The sequence below is a fragment of the Magallana gigas genome, chromosome 8, assembly GCF_963853765.1.
Source record: "Magallana gigas chromosome 8, xbMagGiga1.1, whole genome shotgun sequence".
NCBI lineage: Eukaryota > Metazoa > Mollusca > Bivalvia > Ostreida > Ostreidae > Magallana > Magallana gigas.
The window spans coordinates 41,482,237-41,505,713 of NC_088860.1; the positions used below are offsets into that span (position 1 = coordinate 41,482,237).

Here is a 23,477-nt window from a genome sequence, read left to right on the forward strand (position 1 = left end):
TGTTCATAGTGAAGAGGAACTGATTTCAAAGTTTTAAATTTTATTTCACTTTTAACACTAAGTTAAATACATCTGACATCCAAAAAACACTCATTCACCTGAGATTACTTTTTAATACAAAGAACACATGGACAATTATTCGTGCTGGATTAATATGGCAGCTCGGTCCTGTCATAAGTGAAAAATTTCCCAGAATCCTCCACTGTCAAAGAGTCAATGACTTGTAGTAGCGAATTGACCGAGTATTCCGTGGTGAATAAGTTGGGTACGTTCTTGTGATAAGGGCGGGATAAATCTGTGTCGACAGTCCCCGGGTGTAGCGACACACATATCACCTTCTTCCGGCCGCGACCCAGTTCTATACTGAGGTTCTTGGTGGCCATGTTGAGTGCTGCCTTGGACATTCGGTAGCTGTACCATCCTCCTAGGCCTAACAAAAAAAAAAATCCATTTTTTTTTAGATATATGTAAATCTGAGGGTAATTATGGTACAATTAAACGATTTTAGTGTATAAAAATAAATGTTTAAATGGCTTTGATCCTGGCTTGCGTATGATAGCACCGGCGTTTGTTTCTGTGATAAAACTTCACCCAATAGCAGTATGGTATAATACATAATACAAGTACAAATACAATATATAAGGCCAGCTTGATTAACAGTAGAAACTCGGAGATTGGTCCAAGTGTTCACATTAGGCCCAACCCAAGAGTTATCATGTTATAAAATGACAATTGAAAATTACAATTGACAGGTGAGCAAAGTTAACAATTGCAACAAATGTACAGCATAAAAAATCAGCTACATGTAAGTAAAAATATACAGTTATGTAGTTAATCTTGCCAATGGTAATTATCGGTCTGGCTAAGATGATCCGTTCAGATATTATAAGTCTAAACAAAACATCGCTGGAAAAAAAAACTAGTGCTGGTACATACCGTTATCTGTGATGGATCCGACTTTGGCTGACATGTTGGCAATAATTCCACAGTGGGCGGATCCAGAGTCAGAGGGCGTGGCCCCAAACTGTCCCTGCCCATTCAGTAGCAGCGGGCTCAGCATCTTCGCCATCAGCAGTGGACCAACAGCATTCGTATGTATGGTGGACAGCAGGCCCTAAAATCATTAAGACCAATATAGGTGTACCAAGCAATACGCCATATATACATGTCCTAAGTGTGCTAATTCCGTGTTGGAGTACATGTACTTGTTTGTCTTTATCAGGTATAGTATAATTTTTGTTTTATTTGTTTCCAGCGACAAGAGGTGTATGCTTCTGTGTATAACGATAAAAACAGTCACTAACCCCCCCCCCCCCCTTTCCCACTAATTTTCGCCATATGATATATGCAACATCCCAGAAAAGTAGACTGACAACGTCCAGATCGAGTTGAATGAAAACATTTAACAGTAGATGTTTCAAGCGATCTTGATCTAGAAATGTACATGTAAATGATATAAAGCATTCAAGTACAAAATATATGTAAAACAAAATCAATTGATGAATTCAATATTAAATCAAAGTACTGAAGAACTGACGGGAGTTGATTTTGTCGATGTTTATTATACCCCCCGCAAACGAAGTTTGGGGGGGTATATAGGAATCACCTTGTCCGTCCGTCCGTCTGTCCGTCCGTCCGTCCGTCCGTCCGTCTGTCGGTCTGTCTGTTCGATTCGTGTCCGGTCCATATCTTTCTTATGGAGAAACATTAGAAGTTCTTACTTCACACAAAGATTGCTTATGACCTAAGGGTGTGTCATGACCTTGAACCAAGGTCATTCGGGCAAGGTCAAGGTCACTGGCAGAAAAAGTGCAAAATTCGTGTCCGGTCCATATCTTTCTTATAAAGAAACATTAGAAGTTCTTACTTCACACAAAGAATGCTTATGACCTAAGGGTGTGTCATGACCTTGAACCAAGGTCATTCGGGCAAGGTCAAGGTCACTGGCAGAAAAAGTGCAAAATTTGTGTCCGGTCCATATCTTTCTTATGGAGAAACATTAGAAGTACTTACTTCACACAAAGAATGCTTATGACCTAAGGGTGTGTCATGACCTTGAACCAAGGTCATTCGGGCAAGGTCAAGGTCACCAACAGAAAAAGTGCAAAATTCGTGTCCGGTCCATATCTTTCTTATGGAGAAACATTGGAAGTTTTAATTTCACACAAAGATTGCTAATGACGTAAGGGTGTGTCATGACCTTAACCCAAGGTCATTCGGGCAAGGTCAAGGTCACTGACAGAAAAAATTGCAAAATTCATGTCCGGTCCATATCTTTTTAATGGAGAAACATTGGAAGTTCTTACTTCACACAAAGATTGCTTATGACCTAAGGGTGTGTCATGACCTTGACCCAAGGTCATTTGGACAAGGTCAAGGTCAATGGCAGGAAAAAAAAGCAAAATTCTTGTCCGGTCCATATCTTTCTTCTGGAGAAACATTGGAAGTTCTCAGTTCACAAAAAGATTGCTTATAAGATAAGGGTTTGTCATGACTTTGACCCAAGGTCATTTGGGCAAGGCCAAGGTCACTTGCAGAAAAGTATAAAACTCGTGTCCAGTCCATATCTTTCTAATGGACAAATTTTGGAAGTTCTTAATTCACATCTAGAATGCTTATAACCTGAGAGTATGTCATGACCTTGACCAAAGGTCAATTGAGGAAGTTCAAGGTCATTGTTAAAAAAAAATCGGGCTCAGTATACCAATAATTCAAAATTGGAATTTCGTTTGATTCGTCATGTTTATTAACATAAGGATGCAAATGTCCTCATGCATTAACAGTTAACTTGAACTAAAATGGAATTTAAAGAATAGAAATTGGTTTGTGTACTCATATAAGCATTAACAGTTTTAAAAAATAGAGCAGTTGTTATTTATAGAAAATGGACGATGAAAAAGATTCATTCAACATTTTCTATAATAGAAAAAATACATGAGTTATGATTTTTCTTAGCGGGGGGTATCAATTGTGAGCTTGCTCACAGTACCTCTAGTTTATTTTAAAATCAATGATATGTTAATTTGCATGACAAGAACATGTAGTTTCTAATTTGTATTTGAATTACGCACATTTTTATAATATGAATTTTTGGACTTTTTCGACAAGAATGTCGAGAAACCCCCATATGAATCATGTTAAATAATATTTAAAGATTAAATTAATTCAATCAAACTATATATCAGTAATAGAAATATTTCTCGAAAATTGTATGGATCCAAACAATATTGAACTCTAGTCTCGTTCAACCAAACGCTCGGCTGACACCGTAAATCTCCGACAAGCAAGAGAGACTCTCTAGCTGCTTGTCGGAGATTTAAGGAGACAGCCGAGCGTCGAGTTGAACGAGACTATATTGAACTCTGGCGTAGAATACATACAACTACAAAAAATATCTAAATTGTTCGTACCATTTAAAATCTGACTATTTTCAAGGTATTTATAAATAAGTTTCCATGAAAAACAATGCTTCAGCATACATTACTTCGAATTTATCAATTATTTTCAAGAACTAAGTCTTGTCAGCAGCGATGATTTGTGCTGAGGTCCAAACACTGTTTCACTTTCGGTTTGTCTGAGTAACTGCATAGGAGAGTTGATTAAAATCAACTCCCAAAAATAAAGGCAATCATACTTAGTCAAAATAGCGTCGAAAATCTTGACCACCCCCCCCCCCCCCCCCCGAAAAAATAAAATAAAATGAATCAACAATTGTGGCAATCAATTGGCAATAACAACTACGGCGAATTTTCTGTATAAATGTCCATGTAAATGATGTAAAACTCTTTACCATATAATACTATATACATTTACCTGTTCATCAACACTACGCAGACTTGTCTCCCCTTTGCCGCTGGGGTGCAGCATCCCTGCACAGTTAATAAGCAGATCCAATCTCCCGAAGCTGTCAGTCACAAACTTAGACACGCCTACAATCTCCTCCTCTTTTGTGACGTCTAGTTTACAAATGTGTAGATTGGCGGGGTTGCTGTCTTTCAGTTGCACGAGGTCTTGGGCTGAGTTCGGATTGCGACATGTTGCTATGACGGTTGTTGCGGGGTTGCGCTGCAACAGGGTTTTACAAAACTGAAGTCCTATCCCTCTACTGGCTCCCTGTATTAAAGCGATTCCACTCATTGCAGTCATTTCTCTTCTTTACGTCATATGCCTACAATTAATATTTATCATGATCATTTATAAGTTGTTTTTTTTTATTTTGGTGGTGGGGTGGGGGTGTGAAATCATTTTTTTTCCATCTGAGAAGTTTTCAATCAAAGTTTTAATTATAAACCAAAACAACAATAAATAAGGACAAGAAAGGCAAAACTACATGTAGTACCTATAGACTACTTGTTGTCGAAAAATTTTATGCATCAATAAATTAAAAAAAAAATTATGAAATGTATTTTACATTGTATTTTGTGTTAAAACATAGATTCAAAAATTAAATGTAACCTGGTCTATTAAAATATTTTGCATAGCTAAAGCTTATTTTAATACAACGATGTCTTCACGTTAGGAGCATGCGGTCCACCTAAATAATTAAACTCGATTTCATAAATGTGAGGTCATTTCTCAGTTCTCAGACGTGAGGCTGATTATATATTAATATTTGAGCAAAGTTGCTAGTTGGCTAGACTTAGCAAAAAACCCGACAAGCCAAAAAAAAAAGGCTCTGGTCATCCGCCTGGTTATGTATTTAACTTTACAAGTCCCCTCTCTTGTAAAAGGGCCCCGACGCCTATGCAATAACGATACGTGTTCGATTTTTTCAGTCTTTTTAAATGCAATTCTTGTAAACTTTTTCTCTGTCCGCCGTAGAAAAACCACTCATATACAAAAAGTGGAACGACTGAATCAATTTTAGTGAAGTTACAATATTAATCAGGGGCAGGTGGTGTTGATTAGAATTATAAAAGTCCAGGGACAAATCATTGTATTTGATTATATTGCGTCCTTTTGTTATTAAAAAAAACCCCATATACATTGTCCAAGTATGCCCAAGATACAATAAGGAAAAGGTTTTAAAAATATGTTTTTTTAAGTTTTATTAAATTACATAAATTTTTTTTTAATGATCCGTAAAGCAAGAAACAGACCAAGCTTGGTTATTTTCGCCCGTTAACATTTTTTTATTTCAGAGATTTGTGTATTTGAGCATCGATTATCGTCAGAAAAGGTAATTACATGTATGTACCACTCCAATCACATGTATCATGATCCGCTCCCCGAAAAAACAAAACAAGGAAAGATAATTCTATTTTGCAGATAATGGGTTTCCTGTTATTTACTTGATTTAAACATTAAAAAAAAAGATTTTGAGTACTTACACATGTTCACATTATTTCTCTCCTCTAGAGTTGAAACTTGAATAAGTAAGCAAGATAAATATATCACTGCAAACCTTGTTTATGTAACGAAATATGTGTAAAAGAAAAACCAAATCGTTTGTGGTAGTTTTGGTATACTATCTAATTATTAATTTCGTTCATCAGATTGATTACCAAAATGACATTTATTCGATTTATCATATATCAAAACTCTCCCCTTACAAATTTTAAAATAGCCTAAATGCAATGGTTTCAAGTCCGGAAATATATCTTCTGTTTCAAGAACGTTTTAATTTTGGAATTTTTCCTTTGACCAATCAAATTGATTGTTACAGACTGCACCGCCATTTTTGATTTGAATGTAAACACTACACTAACTTTTAGTACAAATGATGTCTCGTGTAATGTGATTAAGGTAAAATTGTATTCCAATTTGTGTTTTTTTAATTTAAGTAAAGTGATACATAAAAACTGTTGAAAAATTATGTGTATTTATTGAGTAATTCGATTCATCGTGATAATTGTGAAGATAAGAGTTTGTTTTGGATGCTGCAGTCAGAAGTTTAAGTTGCAATCTCTTTTGAGAAGTGGAAAGGCATAATATATATCCACTTCTCAAAAGAGAATACAGCCATTTGATGTTTTCGCCATCGGGCATAATTAATTGTGCAGTTGAATCTCTAGAGTCCCTCCTGAGCTTTTTTTTCTAAAGTCAATACATAGTCACTCATTACTTTTCACACGATGTAACTGTGAACGTGAACATAGAACCATGGCAATACAGGGGCGGGCATTTTAACCATTCTGGTCTCTTACATATATTTTACAGAATCAAGAAGGTTAAAATGCCTCTGTGTATATCTACTTATGCAATTACAATCATAGATGTTGATATAGGGACCTCTTTGGCAAACTTATAGGAGATGACAATTTCTAAATTATTGCAATTATGTCAAAACCTAATTTTAACAGATTATCTTTTACATTTACAACCCAAGTATTATTGTTTACCACTGGACCAATGGATTATTAGTCTGTTTGGGTACGAGTCGGTTTGGGTACGACTTCACTTGACTCCAATTTTATAAATGATGAACGATATCTATATATATCTATCCTCTAATTGAGCTCTATTGATAAGTGGCACCGAGCCCGACGTAAATACCACATTACTATAAAATCTGATTTTATAGTATAGAGGGTAGACACATATAAATAATTATCGTTTGTCATTTACAAAATTATCTGGGGAGTGCCTATGATAAGATTGGTTGTGTACGTGACATAATTTCATAAAGAGTTAGTAACCTCTACATGCTCTGTATACACAGTCTTGGACTCGGTCACTCTCCATTGAATAAAGTGTCATCTTAACATTTCTTTAGATAATTAGGAAAAGATGGGCCGAGCCAAGAACACCATCAAGACCTATGGCCGTCACAGACAAAGGGTGATAACTGCGGATATTTGGAGCTCTGATGATGAGAAAAAGACTGACACTGGGGGCGGTTTGTTCAGCAGTAGTAGCAGCAGCCTGGACTCCTCGACCCAAAACTCAACAAACGACAGCCTGTTTGGAGGACCAATAACTACTCGAAGGTTCCGGAAACAGTCAAAGAATTTGTTTGATTGAGTTCTAGTCTTCCTGACTATTTGCTTTGTTTTTATTTGATAAAGACTCAGTGTATTTTAGATTAATATCAGACCGTGTATTTTACTATTTTAGATCAATTAGTGGGGAGGGGATCTGACACCCCTTCCCCTTAGAAAATTATCCTTTTGACTAACCCCAAACCCCCCCCCCCCCCTCATCAGGCTCAATGGAAAAATGTCTGATTCCACACATGTTGTTATTATTTAATGTCAGTGTGTTAGTGTGTGTGTGATTTTGAATTCATAAATCAGGGATGGGGTCAATTACAATGGAAAGTAATTAATTAAATTACAATTACTTTCTTAAATTCTTCAATTAAATTACCATTACCATTACAATAGTTTTCAAATGTAATTAATTAAATTACAATTACTTTGCAGATGTAATTAATTAAATTACAAATTACATTTTCATCAAAATTTACTATATTAAACCATGATTTATGTACAACACGTAAACATTTAAGAAGGTATGTGTAGAATGTGAATAACATTTCGTCATAATCAAAATACTTTCACTATTTGAGAATTTGCTTATAACTAGTACTCTGATAAGTAACAATTTTTGGAAAGAACAAATATAAATTTGATTTATTGTTTATTTCAAAACACAGGTACCAAATCTATAGTCACAATATGAAGGTGTCCCATACCACCTTGATATTCAATAAAAATTTGAACGTTATATCCCCTAACCTACACCTATCATGTAACTAAAGTATTTTCTGCATGCAAAACTATTCTATGAAAACTTTCACCTTTGCATTTTTATCCACTATTTTTTCTAAGTTATACTGGTTAATACAATGCCAAAATACAGGTTAATCTCAGGTAGAGGATTGACTATAATTGTTATCAAAACACAATTCACACCTGTTGTTCTGTACCTACATGTAATTATTAAATGTTTGCATTAAGGGAACACACCCTGTGGACATGTTAGGCATCAAAAACTTAAAACCCATTTGAAGCCATGCATTCAGCTCTATGTATTTTAGACTATCAATTAGCAAGCATGACTTGATAGTTTATATAATTTAGGTAACACTGATATTGTTTGTAAATTAAACAGTGATTTTTTAAACTAATTTAATGATAATTGTCACACTAATTATTCTAATAAGAAGGGTAATAAGTATTTCTTTTAATAAAAAGAGATCAAGCAAATCATTAAATTCATGTACTTAATTAAATTTGGGAAACTTATGATTAAATATTGAATCACTGAAAAAATTCATTTTGAAAAATATTTAGTATGATATATATAACAATAGTTCAATGCTTTTTAACTACTCTTCCTATCTTGACCTTGTACCATTGATAGTGTGGGGAACAATGGGTAGTGGACAGCTTTATATTTATATGTACATCAGTGTGTAATTGAATGTAATTGAAAAGTAATTGGAATTACATGCCTTTTTTGAAAGTAATTAATTAAATTACCATTACATGTAATTGAAAATTTGACCAATTACACATTACTTTCAATTACATAAAAATTTGTAATTAATTACACTCAATTACCATTACAAATTACCATTACCCCATCCCTGTCATAAATACACAGACTTTGATATACATTACATTGTATTATCTTTCAAAAATGATCACCAAAAAAGCTAGATCCCTCAGATTTTCAGAGAGGCAGTGAAAATGTTTTATTGTTACATGTATTGTAGGTTATTACATGTATATTTAAGAAGTTGTTATACATGATTTTTGATATTGTACATGTTGTAATACATGTACCTCACATTATTATGTACTTTGTATTGTAATCAAATTATTCATAGAAATTATACTGGAAATTGAAAGCTTGAAGCCTCTATAAATGATAAAAATAACAAATAAAAAATATTTATTATTAATACATGTATGAAATAAGACTAAAGAGAATAAATCAGGTTGTAAAGTTTCAACTTTTTATTGAAATGATACATTCCAGCTCAAATAAACCTTCCAGAGGTAAGAACAAAGAAAACATTGGACGTGTGAAAAACAAAAGACTACAACAGAAAAGACTTGGATCTGATGGGGTAAGAAAAAACAACACAAAGTTTTGTCAGTGATTGATAAAGATTCTAAGAATTTAAATCCTTGGTCGTAAATAATTCTCCAATGCTACCAGAATATGATCTTTATTTTTCCTGTATAAAAAGATTTGGCTTGATACTGCTGGAATTTTTTAACTACCGTACATATTTAACATAAGTGTAAACATGATAAGAACTTAGTATATTCCTCCTTAAATGTATCATAAGTATTCTTTTATTTTTTTATAACATTATTGATATTCTTTGAGAGGAAGATTTTTTTTTTTACCTTTAGGAGAGTTGCTCCAGCACAGGAAGTGACAGTTTGTTCCGAACCAGTCGCCCCAGGAGAGCCTTACGGGACAGGAACTACGCCGAACAAGAGGAAGTAGGCAAACCAAAGTACGGGGGAAAGCGGAAACGGATTCCAAACTCAAGCATCCACCTACCTAGTCAAAAATCGGATTCATTATCCTCCATTACAAACTTTAGTGAATTTGACGACTACAGCCTCGTAATATCGGGGTCCCCGGCCCAGATTAAAAATGACAGCGTTTATTCTCCGCGCAATTTACGCAGTCAGAATAAGATTGAAACCAGTACTCCTTGTGCTAAGAGGACTTGTTCTGCTAATGATATAAATAATTTGTCAATAATTGATCATGTAGAGGACGACGTTCCGCCTTCTCCTTCCGTTCATTTGGAGCAAAGCTCCTACGCCAATGAATGTTTATCAAGAGTCTCGGCATCTAATGCTTCTGATGTTAACAATAAAAGTAAATCGGTGTTTAAGACACCAAAGGACGAAAGTTTATCTAGCCCTGTTATACCTTGCATTGTTCAGTTGGAAAAATTAAGACAGAGTTTCCTTTCCATGCATGTGTCTCGGAGGTCCTCCAAGCCGTCTAATATGGACCACTCGGAAAGTTTGTTCAGTACTTTTGATGAGAATGGCTCTTCGATCAATTGTGTGACTGCCGAATCAAAACTTGTAGTGTTAGATTCTGAGGAGGAGGAGGAGGAGGAGGAGGAGGAGGAGGAGGATGAAAGTGATACTGAAGAAGATGAGGAAAGTGAAGTAAGAGGTGATGATGATTTAAGTGAAATTTTTGAAGAAGATGAAGAAGAGGAAAATGAAAATGAAGAAGAAAATGAGGGGGGAGAGGGTGAGAGGAGTATGACCAAGTATATGTTGGCGAGTCCAGAAAATGACAACTTCTATTCAGCTCATTCTTCCTTGGCCTCAAAGGAAACCCCTAATGTCTCACTCAGCAAAAGCTTGCTCAATAGATCTCACTTTGTAAGTATAAACTTGAGCTTAAAATAATGGTTTTATCTTTCAAAAGATGAAAGTTTGTAGTTTGTCAAATCCTATTTTAATTATTTTCATAGTTTTGAAGCTTACCACTTGTAAATTATTTCAAAATAAGCAATTAAGTAAAGAAATACTCTAAAATTCATTGACAGCCAAAGGTCAAGTTAATAATTACGGTTTGATTGGAGTTCAACAAAATCATTTCATTTTATTTACCTGTATGTTTCAGGATGTCCTGACTCCTCAGAGAAAGAAATCGCTTCCCCCTCCATCCCCCCGCTCCAAAATATTGGAGGTCTGCCAACAAGAGGATATAGAAACCTTCCACTCCTGTATCAATAGCAGGTAAGTACATGTACAGTGCAAGAAGGAGAAGGGCAATTTTCAGGCCCTTAGGCCAAAAAACTTAGACGAGCTCACTTTTGATCTCGGTCTCTCTTTTTCACCATTCCTTTTGTAAAAGTGAAACTGAAATCAAAAGTGAGCTTGTCTAAGTTTTGTGGCCACGGGGCCAGGTCATCTACTGTTAACCAACTTCTATTTGTGATGACTATATTTTGTGATTAACAGGAAATATTTACATTCTACTGTGTTTTTCCATTAAATTCCGTGATGTTTAAATGCCTCTAAATGCAACAAGTAGTCAAAGGTCAAATTGACGAGTTTTATTATGACGTCACAAACGTTGAACGCTGTAAACTGCAACGTCACAAGCGAAAATCAAAGTTCACGCTTGTGGCTGTTACTGTGGCTCTTCCATTAATATTAACTTACCCTTAGGATAAGATAGGAATTTTAAGGTATGAATCATATTTGCAGACAAGGCAAGAAGTTAAAAAAAATGTAAATATAAGCATTAAATCATGATTTTTTAGCTCACCGAGACGAAGTCAGGGGGAGCTTATGCTATACCCTCGGCGTCGGCGTCCGGACCTGGTTAAAGTTTTTGTTGCAGGTCCTGTATCTAAGCTATTACTTGTCCTATCTTCACCAAACTTGCATGGATGATGCATCTGGACCTACTTATGGACTTGAAAGACTTGGATGCTGAATCTGAGTCCTAAATTTCAGATGCTGGAGGAGGTTAAGGTTGTTGGACCAGGTTAAAGTTTTTGTTGCAGGTGCCCTTTGATAGCAATATCTAAGTTACTGCAGGTCCGTACTTCACCAAACTTGCATGGATGGTGTGTCTTATGATACTGATGCACCAGACATGCTTGAGTGCTGAATCTGAGCTATAGGTTTCGGATGCTGGAGGAGGTTAAGGTTTTTGGGGCAGGTTAAAGTTTTTGTTGCAGGTGCCCTTTGATAGCAATATCTAAGTTACTGCTGGTCCATACTTCACCAAACTTGCATTGATGGTGTGTCTTATGATACTGATGCACTAGGCAGGCTTGGGTGCTGAATCTGAGCTATAGGCTACAGATGCTGAAGGAGGTTAAGGTTTTTAGAGCTGGTTAAAGTTTTCGTTGCAGGTGCCCTCTGATGATTATATCTTGGTTACTACTTGTTCTAACTTCACCAGACTTCCATGGATGGTGCGTCTTATGATGCTGATGCACCAGACAGGCTTGAATGCTGAATCTGAGCCATAGGTTTCGGATGCTGGAGGAGGTTAAGGTTTTTAGAGCTGGTTAAAGTTTTTGAAACAGGTGCCCTCTTATGCTTATATCTTAGTTATTACTTGTCCTAACTTCACCAGACTTCCATGGATGGTGCGTCTTATGATACTGATGCACCTGACAGGCTTGAATGCTGAGTCTGAGCCATAGGTTTCAGATGCTGGATATGGTTAAGTTTTTTGGAACAGGTCACATGTTTAATAGATAATAGTACTATTTCAAACTTGCATAGTTGATTAAACTGTAATATGAATGAATCACAGAGGAAGCTTCAGATGCAGAGCTTGATCTCCATTATCAAGGATGCTAAAAAATATATCTTAGTTATTACAGGTCCTAACTTCACCAAACTTGAATGGATGGTGTGGCTTATGATACAGATGCACCTGACAGGCATGGATGCTGAATCTGAGCCAAAGGTTGCAGATGCTGGAGCAGGTTAAGGTTTTGATTGCTAGTGCCCTCTGATGATGATATCTTAGTTATTACTGGTCTGAACTTCACCAAACTTGCATGGAGATGCGTCTTATGTATACTGATGCACCTAACAGGCTTGAATGCTGAATCTGAGCCATAGGTTTGGGATGCTGGATGAGGTTTAGTTTTTTTGGAACAGGTCACATGTTTTAAAGATGATAGCTTGCATAGTTGATTTAACTATATTATAAATGAAATGCAGAGGTTGCTTCAGATGCAGAGCCTGATCTCAATTATCAAGGATGCTAAAGAAATCTCCTACCTCATTCAAACTTGCTCGATAGATAGATGTGTTTTTTGATAAATGATATAACATGATTCCTATGATATAGTATTGTATGGGATGAAACAATATTGTTTAATATGATACAATATAATATCATATGTAATACTATAAAAAGTTATATGATACGATATGATATTGTATCAATTTTTTTATATTTTATGTTATGATATTTTATCATGATATCGTTATGTATAGTATTGTATATTATGATACAATATTGTATAATTTCATATTGTATTATTAATTTATTTTATCAAACGATACTATTACATAAGATATTGCAAAATATTATATTGTATCCTATGATACAATATTGTATATTCTATAATATTGTATCATACGATATTGTATAATATGATATTAGTTTCTGTAATATAGAATTATATCGCATGAAATTGTATATAATATGATACTGTAATATTATATAATATCGTATCATACGATATTGTTAAATATGATATTGGTTTATAATATGATATATTATCACATGAAATTGTATTATATGATATTATATAAATAGTGCCTGTTTGGGAGGGTAACAGTTGAAATTGACACCCCGAGAAAACCATTGTCAACCGACGCGAAGCGGAGGTTGACAATGGTTTTCGAGGGGTGTCAATTTCAACTGTTATCCTCCCAAACAGGCACTATTTATTTTGTTATACTGAATGTCTTTTTTTTAAATTTTTAAGAAAATTTTACTGCTTTTATATAGGAATAACGTGAATTCTACAGCGAACCGTACGCGCATAATTTTCGCGCATGTAACATTTTTTAATGTTACCCGTTGCCAAGTGCGTTGCTAACGCTGAGGGTAATAGTAAATATTATTAACTGCGTCTTAACCAATCAGATTTCAGTATTTAACATGAAAGTATAACAATGTAAAATATATAATTGTATCATATGATACAGTATATATAATATGATATTGTATTATATAATATTTTACTTTATCACATGATATTGTATCATTTAATATGATACAATGTTGTATCAAATTATATTGTATCATATGATACAATATGATATTATGTATAAAAAATGATACAGTATCAAACAATATCATACTATATTATACAATATAATATCATGTTTCAATGTTATGATGTATTATGTAATATGATATTGTTATATAATACTATATTGTTTTATATATTATGATATTGTATTATGTGATCAAATACAATAACGTATAACACAATACAATGTCATATCATACGTTACAATATCATATCTCATCATTGTTTACTATGGTAAGTTATTGTATCATATGATATATGTTGTAAATATGATAGGATGCAATATGTAATTTTATATTATAATTGTATTGATTAACATATGAACATATGATTATCATACAATTTTTTAACAGATGATATACGATATTGTGTCAAAACAGAATCCATGAATATACAAGATCATAAAGTATGATTTTCATTTAATATGATAAAGGTGGTCTCATAAAGGTGAAGTCTCATAAGGGTGATGTCTCGTCTCGGTGAGCTTTGTAATCTGTGATTACCTATGTTTGAAGTATACACTCTCATAACTGCAGCGGTGTGTGCATACAAATTTTCATAACTCGCTAACGCGCGTTACTCAATTTGTATGCACACACCGCTGCAGTTATGAGAGTGTATACTTCAAAAAATCATGATTCAATGCTATAATAAACTTGTTCTCATCAATTTATTTTCACAATCATGATGTCGATTATTTTGAAAATAGAATACTAAAAATATTTGAAGACTGGTTTGCAGTGAGAAATGTCTTCAGGACAACTAGCCTCTAGCAACCCTCATGAATATTTCTTGCAGGCAAATAAACATGATGAAAGTTGGTTCACAGTTATATAAAATTTAATTCTTAAACAATTTCTCTTTGTCCTATAATTTTATTTCATTACATGTATATACCAGTGGTGTATAAACCTCTTTTTTTTTCTTTCTGGATAGAGAGAAGTTTTGAATCTATACTTAGACTAGAGGCACAATCTAATTTGAATGTTAAACAGGCTAAATATATTTTCTTTTTTTTATGAGTAATGTTCAGTGAGGTAAGGAATAAGATCAACGATAGTTAGGATTAAAAAAAAATTTTGCTAGGAGGAAGAGTTCTCTTTTTTAGTATGATGAAACAATGTAAAAAGGTTGGAGAGGGTGTGTATGGAGAAGTGTTCCGGACTAAAAGGGGAAAGAACTCTGTAGCTCTCAAGGTAAATGTTCTGTTGTACACAAGTGCATGTATTATATACATGTATCTCCATACCATAACATTTAAACATGTTGTGCAGGAAAGATATATGTACATTGTATTTGAAATATGAACCTACAATAAATAATCTATGTAATCAAAGTTGTGCATTGCCATCAAACCCTGTGCGCCCTGTTTAGATTTAGTCCTGTTGTAGATAATTCCAGTAGAAGGCGACTTTGAAGTAAACGATGAGAAGCAAAAGTCATTTGAGGAAATATTACCAGAGATTGTAATCTCAGTGTAAGTTTATCTCTCTCTCTCTCTTAAATTACCATCTAGTATTTTAAGGCTTTGTCCTGATATTAGTATATATTGAAATATCACCATTGCCATATTTATATTCAAAACAGGAATTTTCAAATATGGAAAGTAAAAAAAACCAAACTTCTAAAGATAACTCAAGTATGTTATTCATTGCTAAGAAATTCTTAATGTAAACTATAGTCTGTCCAAAGTTATTGCTTCCATCACTTTTTGATGGTTTTCAATTAAAATACACATCCATGTGAAAAAAATACAGTTGAAATTAATAGAAGGGAAAATTTCCAAGATATCTTTATTGACACATTATCATTTTTCACTCATAAAAGTTCACAGGAATGAAAACAATTTTTTTTACAGAGATTTATAATGGGAAATGTTTACAGCTCTTCACCATTTAGAACTCACTTGGAATACCTTGCACAATTTTTCAACGTTATCATCCGGGCTATTTCATGGCTGTGCAATGCAAAATTCCCTTTGGGTTGTGTATTGAAACCTGTAACTGTGTAGGGGGCGTTTCAAAACAGAAAATCGGGACATTTTTTTATATTAGTGGATGAAAGTAGTTTGAGCACAAAGGTATTTACATGTAAGACTATCGAAATATCAAGCAAAAAGTGGTGGAAGCAAAAAAAGACAGAGTATAGTATTGATTTAATTAAATATTCACTATTGTAGCTCTTTTAAAAGAAAATTTAAAAAAATATTTATATGAACCTATCAACATGTGGTTCATATGTCCAGAGACGAAAGCTGCTTATAAGAATAGACCTGTGTTATCTTTAGCCTTTACATTATGTAATTTGTTTTCCTTTTTTCAGAGAATTGAGTTTGTTGAGGGAAAATGAACAGTGCTACACTCAGAATTTTTGTGAAGTTCAAAGGTAACCAGGCTCATACTTGTTCCTGACATTTTTAATATGGTCATTTTGTCATTGCTGTTTTTAATGTTATTTTTTACCTGCTACCAATGTACTCATTCCGTATTAATCAAGAAAAAAAGTACCTGAGGGAACTATGAACAATAAGTGAACTATAAATTTATGACCCATGATTATCCTTAAGGACGTCATTTACTCAGGGTTTGAGTTCTCAAAATCCGGATTGTTTAAAAGTTCAATGTCATGAGTAAAATTTGTTCTAAACACTAAAAGTATTTATGAAATGAATTATTATTGACAAACCATTCGATATTTTTACTATATCATGGAATTAGGCTCAAACAAAGTTGGACTTTTAGTAAAACAGAGGAAATTCGGACTAACATTTTCAGATTTTGTATTTCACTTAAATATTTTTGGTAGTACTGTAATATTCAAAGTTAAGATTTTATTTGTTAATGCACATAATTTTGCATATTTTCTGTTGGTTTTATCTCACTTTTTCATTTAGATATTTGAATGGCACACACTACAAAAATATTGAAAAATGCTTAAAAACGATAAAAGACACCATATCTCAAAATTTTGATCATTGACCTCATATAACTTTTATACCAGCAGAGTAAGGTCAATATGCCTAGTTTAAAGCTATAAATGTTTTAGTATTATCATCATTCAACTTTTTGTAAAATTGAATAAAAAAAAGTGTAGGAATCTGAAAACTGATAGAGGAAATTCAGACTGGAATATTCAAAAAAATTGTGGATGAAAACTTAATGCTTTGTGTCTGTTCAGTGTCACTGCCATTCATAAACTGTATTTCATTTTTAAAAGAGTTAAGCAATTTGTATTATTTTCACAATTAAGAAAATGTCAATCATGGTATAAAATTTTGAGGGACTTTTCTTATATTTTCAAAAAATATTCAGTGGCCATTATCTCAAAAAGTAGGTCATTGACCTACTTTTTTGAAAGTGGAAAATAGCACTACAATGATAGGTCTTTAACACACAATAGATGGTTTTTCATTATCATCAGTGGAATTTTTTTTCATTCTGAGTAAACGTATACCTTAATGGTTTTTCTGCTTTAAAATTACAAAGATAGTGAATACTGTGGTTTCATTAATTTTCAAGGGCATCAATTTTCGTGGATAAAGTAAAAATCACAGTATCAAGGATACGTAAATTCGTGGCCAATGACCCTATCAACAAAAAATGTTAATAAAAATTGCACTTTAATGAACATTTAATTTCATGGATCAACTAAACAACGAAATACACGAAAATTGGTATTCAACGAATATTGATGAAACCACAGTAAATGTGAATTTATGGATCACCATTGTGTGGTTCTCGAAATCTGTTGGCAAACATGTAGTACCTAACAACATTTATCTTGCGTAGACACAAGTTTACGTCATTTGTAGTTGCAAGTTTAAAATTATATCCCCCTCTCCAAAAAAAATAAAAATAAAAAAATCACATTTAGTGCAATTACAACAAAATCTCCATATACCCTTACTCAGCAGAAAAAAAATTGATTTAGCTTGAGTTTGAATCAAACAAGATTTTATTTTACCTGGGCCTTTGTTTTGCAGAGTTTCATGTGTGAAGGGAAGGTACCCCTCCAAACTTCTGAATGAGTGGAATGCATTTCATGAAGAGAAAGGGTCTGAAAATGATAACCCAGGTACACTCAATGAGTTTTCGGGGAAAAAGCATGAACAACGATGTTCTAAAATGAATACACATGTAGTACTTCTGGTTTAAAGAATTCAGTTGACAAAGTGCTGTGTCTTGATTTCAGACATGTTTTCTGATGACCAGCTCTTCATCATGTTCGAGTTCGCAGACGGAGGGAAAGACTTGGAGTCTGGGCAGGTGAATTAGATAGTACTCAAAATTCCAGTTTAGAATTTAAAATTGTGAACTGCATTGAATATTGAAATTTGGTCAACCAAACATTTAGATATTGTAAACAGGGTTATTTTCGCCCCATGTAATTTTTGCCCTCTACGTTTGCAAACAGTTTCATTCTGTCTTGAATTCACCCATACACAGTTGTGTTTAAAGAGATTTAATTTGAGATGCTGAATTCGCCCAGTCGTAAATTCGCCCATTGACAACGAGGGCAAAAGCGGTGAAAGTAAAAAGGGGGTGAATATTAGAAGTAATTTAGAATTTGACATTGTTAAAATGTAATAAATATTGTTAATGCATTTATCACAAAAGGACAGAAAATTGATGGTTGCTTTTTTAGTGTTTTTAGAAGAAAATAGTAGTGAAAATGAATCAGCAAATACACTGTTTAAATTTTTTTTGTTTTTAAAAATGCTTCATGTAGTTTTATAAGTCAAAGTATCTATATCATGTATATAATTACACTTCATGAAACTGAAATCCAAATAACAAAAAATCTTGCCTTTCATTCTTTTTTACAGTTCAATAATATTTTTGAGGCCAAGAGTGTTTTCGAACAAGTGACATTTTCTCTGGCGGTAGCGGAGGAAGCCCTACAGTTCGAGCACCGAGATCTTCACTGGGGGAACGTACTGGTCAAGAAAACGGAGCTCAAATTCCACGAGTATGTGGTGATGGGCCAGACGTTTCAGGTGGAGTCTCACGGAGTTCATGTCAGCATCATAGACTTTACTCTGTCTCGGCTCATTAAAGGTATGTTCATTTTAGCTGAAGGATCAGGGATGATAAAAGGATAATTATATGAAATGTATCGAATGGAATCTGTTCAAATTGATATTTTCATTTGGTGCTTAGTACCGAATTGTTTAATCATGGTTGTATGTTACCCTTTACAGTAAATTTAATTTAACTTTATCTAGTCACATTCATTTCTAATAAAATCATTCAATGTCATTTGGATAGTAACATCTACAAGATATTGAATTGATTAAAGACCAGCTGTATCTACATGTTTATAGAAAATATATGAAATCATTCGTGATTTGTGAGGGTATATGACTTTAATATGACTTTAATCCAACAGGTTGTTAATAGCTTTCTAGTTATAGGATAGGATAGAAAAACATTTGAGCTGTATAAAAATCATATACCATCACAAATCATGGGAAATTCTTTTTATTTACATGTTTTAACCACTTTTCTATAATCCAATTTATGCTATCTTTGATGCATAAGATTAAAACATCATTTCAATAATAAAACATCATTTCAGTAATAAAACATCATTTCAATAGTAAAGCGTAAAAGCCTTTGTAACATCATTGCAGTGTGTAATAATTACATGAGTGATATTCAAGGCATATTGATGCAAACATGTGACATACATGTACATGTATAATTAATTCTTTTGTGTTGTTTTTTTTTTTTCATGTGTAGATGGCTGTACAGTTTTCACAGACCTCTCCACAGATGACAGTCTGTTCGAAGGGACGGGGGACTACCAGTTTGACATGTATCGCAAAATGAAAGAGCTCAACAAGTAAGTCGAAACAGCTTAACAATAGATGTTTAAGAGCCTTTGATTTAAAAAATTACTGCTGTCATTGACATCCAAAACTTTTATTGAAATAGTGAAAAAAAATTGATTTAAATCGGTTCAAATCGTTTTAGTTGAATTTTGAGAGATTTTGGTAAATTTTATTTGGTTATTTTTTTTTTTTATATGTTTAGAGCATTTCCATTTTTTTTTCTTTTCATGATTTTAATTCATTAAAAAAATTTCAAAACGTGAAATTATTGGAATTTTTTTTTATCAAAAGTTTTGTCTGCAAGCATACAACATGCCAATCTGTACCCAAAAAATCTTTCATGCAATAAGGGATACCTGATATTTAAATTTTCAATACCTATTTACATGAACTTTTCATGTCTTCTTCAGAAACAACTGGGAAGCGTTCCATGCCCAGACCAATGTGTTCTGGCTGCATTACTTGGCGGACAAGCTGATCAGGGCCAAGCGGTACAAACGTAACACCAAGAAGGACCAGGGTCTGCTGAGAGAGTTCAGGAACTTTGCCAAGGACATGCTGGAGCACACGAGTGCTTGTGATCTCATCTCCTCGTCCGACTTCTTTACTTCATGACCAACTGTATTTATACCTCAAGATCAGATGTTCATAATTATATACATGTATTTCATGAAGATAGTGTTTATACTTTAGTGATTAGGCCTGTATTAAAATTAATGACCCGATGTTCTTTTTGATCTAAACACCTGATCTGAAGTTGCTATTCTCTGTGATGATGTATCTACACACTTTTTCATCAGATTTCTCAATTTTTAGCAGCAGTTGACTGATTTTCCCACCTACAATTTAATCAGTCGTAAAATCTCATATGGCAGCTCTCAATAGATTTATTTTAATGTACATGTTTTTTTAAAAAAAAAATGTATTTTTGAGGTCAAGGGTAGAAATTGTGTTTTTCTTATCAGTATTGTAAATTCTTCTGTGTCGCTCTCTCCCTGATGGATTTGATAGTGAAAAATATATACTGATGGTTCAGACTTAACAAATGCAATTATGATCAACATATTCTGATATGAGAGTGGATTCCCGCAACAACTTTTTCATCAACTTGGGCTTCGTTTTTTTAACTTCATGCAGTGGTTTGAAATGAAAACTTTTGTAACCAAAGTTGCAAACGTTAGTCATTCTCTAACACACAGATAAAGGTAGGTTTGATATATGGGATACATGTTCTACATTGTTTTAGTTATTTTTTATTCATTAGTTTTAAACATAAAAAAAAATCAAGAATATTATTGCCGTTTTCGTTATAGTTGAATCCTTTTTCTTTTAGACAGATTTTTAGCAAAGTTTGGACAACCACCCAGTGTTACAGTGCATGTACATAACATTGTTTATGTAAAACTAGACCCCTATATAATTGCACTAAAGTTAAAGTAATCTGGTGTCATATGTAATTTATGTGCATTTTACTTTTTAGCTCACATTGATTATGAGAATACCGATCATGATTAAATGTAAACTATGTCTCCATAATGTAATGTTATAAACTTGTTGAAAGCATATTGAATACAAGTATGTTACCAATTAGTGATTGATGTGTTGTTTTTTCTTTCTGTTAAATCTGCTGGCATTTAATTTCTGTAACACGTAAGAATATGCCATCGCTTCATATTTTACTATATAATTGTTTATAACAGGACCGAAGATGACTTGAAAATGATAACATTTATAATATGCAAATAAAGACCTTATAAAGGAAAGTAAATATACTAGACGGGATGAAGCATGGACCCCCTACACATTGTGACATACATGTATTAAACAACCATTTCTTACAGAAAAAACAAAACAAATTAAAGCTATCTTTACATCCTTGGCAAGTGCACTGCGGAGTAGATTGGGATCATTTTGAAGTTAGATAGGGTCTGAAAATCTTATGATAATTAAAAGTCTTACCGAGAACGTTCATATCGGTAGAGGTTCAGCACGTCATGTTCAAGTGTCCCAATACCAAGTAATCCATGCATGGTTTAAAGAAAGCAACAGAGCATAATAAAATATGGAAGCTTCTGTCAAAGTCGTGTTCGCTTCAATTTCTTGCATGTGTCTTTATTTTTCTGTATTTAATATCATAATTGCACAAAAAAATCACCGCCCCCGCAATTAATTGCACAAGTAGCTCTGGTCAAAATCAGAAGAGAGCTTGTTATCGGGTGCATCGAGTCTGGTATTGTCATAAACACATGCTGTGACACAAACGTGACTCCATACCACGTGGAACTGCTGGTGTTACGACTTTTTCAAAGAGGTAAGGTAGATTTTAATTTAATAAATGCGTGTTACAAATGTATAGATACCACGACTCACTTTGATTTTTATGTGCTACGCCCACCTTCACAGTCCGTCATCTAAGACAGACGTTATATTTCATTACCACCAGAGATATGGGCGGAAGTTGAATAGGCCCAAAGGCTGATGGTGTTTTGATCGTGACAGCACAATCATACAGATCCCGTTCGAAAAGATCCAACTATATTCAAAGTTCGGACACTTTTGTTTTTAAGGGGTGGGGGAGAGGAGGGACAGACACCTCATCATCTTGACACCCCCCCCCCCCCCCCCAAGAAAAAAAAGGGAAACACTAGTTTCTTAAGTGCTAAAAATTCGTAATCCTCTGGGCAGCGTATAGTGTCTTTCATCATGAATTTTTTGAAAAGTTTTATTTTGAACACTATTTTTACCCCCTGCCCCGAAAAAAAGTGAAAGGGGTAAAAGGTTGTAAAAGAAAAACGAACATTTTTCTGTATATGTGAAATACGTCATTTTAAAAAAGTAGGGGAGTGCTACGTGTCTGAATTTGAGCCAATTGTTTAATAATCATAATTAATTCATAAAGTATTCAAATTCAAAAATTAAATTATTAATTTATATTAAATAAATTATTAAATTATTAAAAATATCAAGGGACATTAGTATGGGTTCACTCTTAGCCTAAATTAAAGTTGGTTTAGGACCTCAAAATTAAAGTTGGTTTAGGACCTTAAACAATGCGTAAAAGCTGAGAATAATAAGCGGTAGTCATTTTGTATGTCTGATACATGTAAGTAAACCCGTCTGCATGGTCATATGTATACATGTATTATTCCATTGAAGTCATTTTGTCGAAAGCATGGCGGCTGAGCTAATGTGGTATCAAGCCGAGACTGGTAGATGCATTTTTTCATAAAGACTTTTCTTTGCATTTCAAATGAGAGAGAGAGAGAGAGAGAGCAAACAACTCATTACAAATTTCTTAGTTTAATATATTCAAGTTCTCGTTTCAAGCAGTCGATTTTTAAAATACCAAGTATTCATGAGATCAGTTATGAAACGGCCCCTCTATTGCGTCATACAGTAACAAGAGACTCAGGGGGCTTAACAATCACCTTAATATAATACAACTTCCACAAGTAACTAAAAAAGTACCCCCCCCCCCCAAAAAAAAAAAAAAATACAAAGGACTATATATGATAAGGGCCTAAAATGGCCCCCTAAAATGAACATCATCATTTTACTATCATTCGTTGTTTCCTTAGTACAGATATGTATGTGATGTGTTTACATAATATTCATTTTAGTTCAAGTGCCCACAATTTAGAAATATGACATTATAATGACAACCTTTAATTCCCGCCATTTTTGCATTTTTAGCGTAAAACAGCTTGTTTTCAAGCAGTTTTTCCTTCCGAAAACATACAGCGCATTCTTGAACAAATAAAATATTTAAATCAGAGATATATCTAGCCAAGACAAAAAAAATTTCCTTGTTCAAGCGTGCGCTCTATATTTCCCATTCGTAAATAGATAAGAAAAATGTCAATTTTTGGCTGATTTTGATTGAATTATAGAAATGGCGTCACTTCT

At 33.7% G+C, this 23,477-nt stretch overlaps 2 protein-coding genes across 2 annotated transcripts; one reads left to right on the forward strand and one right to left on the reverse strand.

Annotated features, from left to right (window-relative positions):
• Positions 1 to 23: 23 nt before the first annotated feature.
• On the reverse strand, positions 24 to 5,462 carry LOC105327382 (hypothetical protein). The gene is made up of 4 exons (XM_011427827.4): positions 5,331 to 5,462; positions 3,814 to 4,168; positions 937 to 1,114; positions 24 to 430 (listed from the first exon to the last, which is right to left on the reverse strand). Exons 2-4 carry the CDS (start codon positions 4,144 to 4,146, stop codon positions 150 to 152), a joined length of 792 nt encoding a protein of 263 aa, XP_011426129.3. The 5' UTR covers positions 4,147 to 4,168; positions 5,331 to 5,462; the 3' UTR covers positions 24 to 149.
• Positions 5,463 to 5,628: 166 nt separating this feature from the next.
• Positions 5,629 to 21,165, forward strand: LOC105327378 (uncharacterized). Its single transcript, XM_011427814.3, has 13 exons — positions 5,629 to 5,745; positions 6,716 to 6,929; positions 8,929 to 9,019; positions 9,312 to 10,316; positions 10,561 to 10,676; positions 14,847 to 14,934; positions 15,130 to 15,215; positions 16,061 to 16,123; positions 17,721 to 17,812; positions 17,930 to 18,003; positions 18,564 to 18,795; positions 19,480 to 19,582; positions 19,982 to 21,165. The coding sequence occupies exons 2-13, from the start codon at positions 6,730 to 6,732 to the stop codon at positions 20,184 to 20,186; spliced, it is 2,355 nt and encodes a 784-aa protein (XP_011426116.3). The 5' UTR covers positions 5,629 to 5,745; positions 6,716 to 6,729; the 3' UTR covers positions 20,187 to 21,165.
• Positions 21,166 to 23,477: the final 2,312 nt, after the last annotated feature.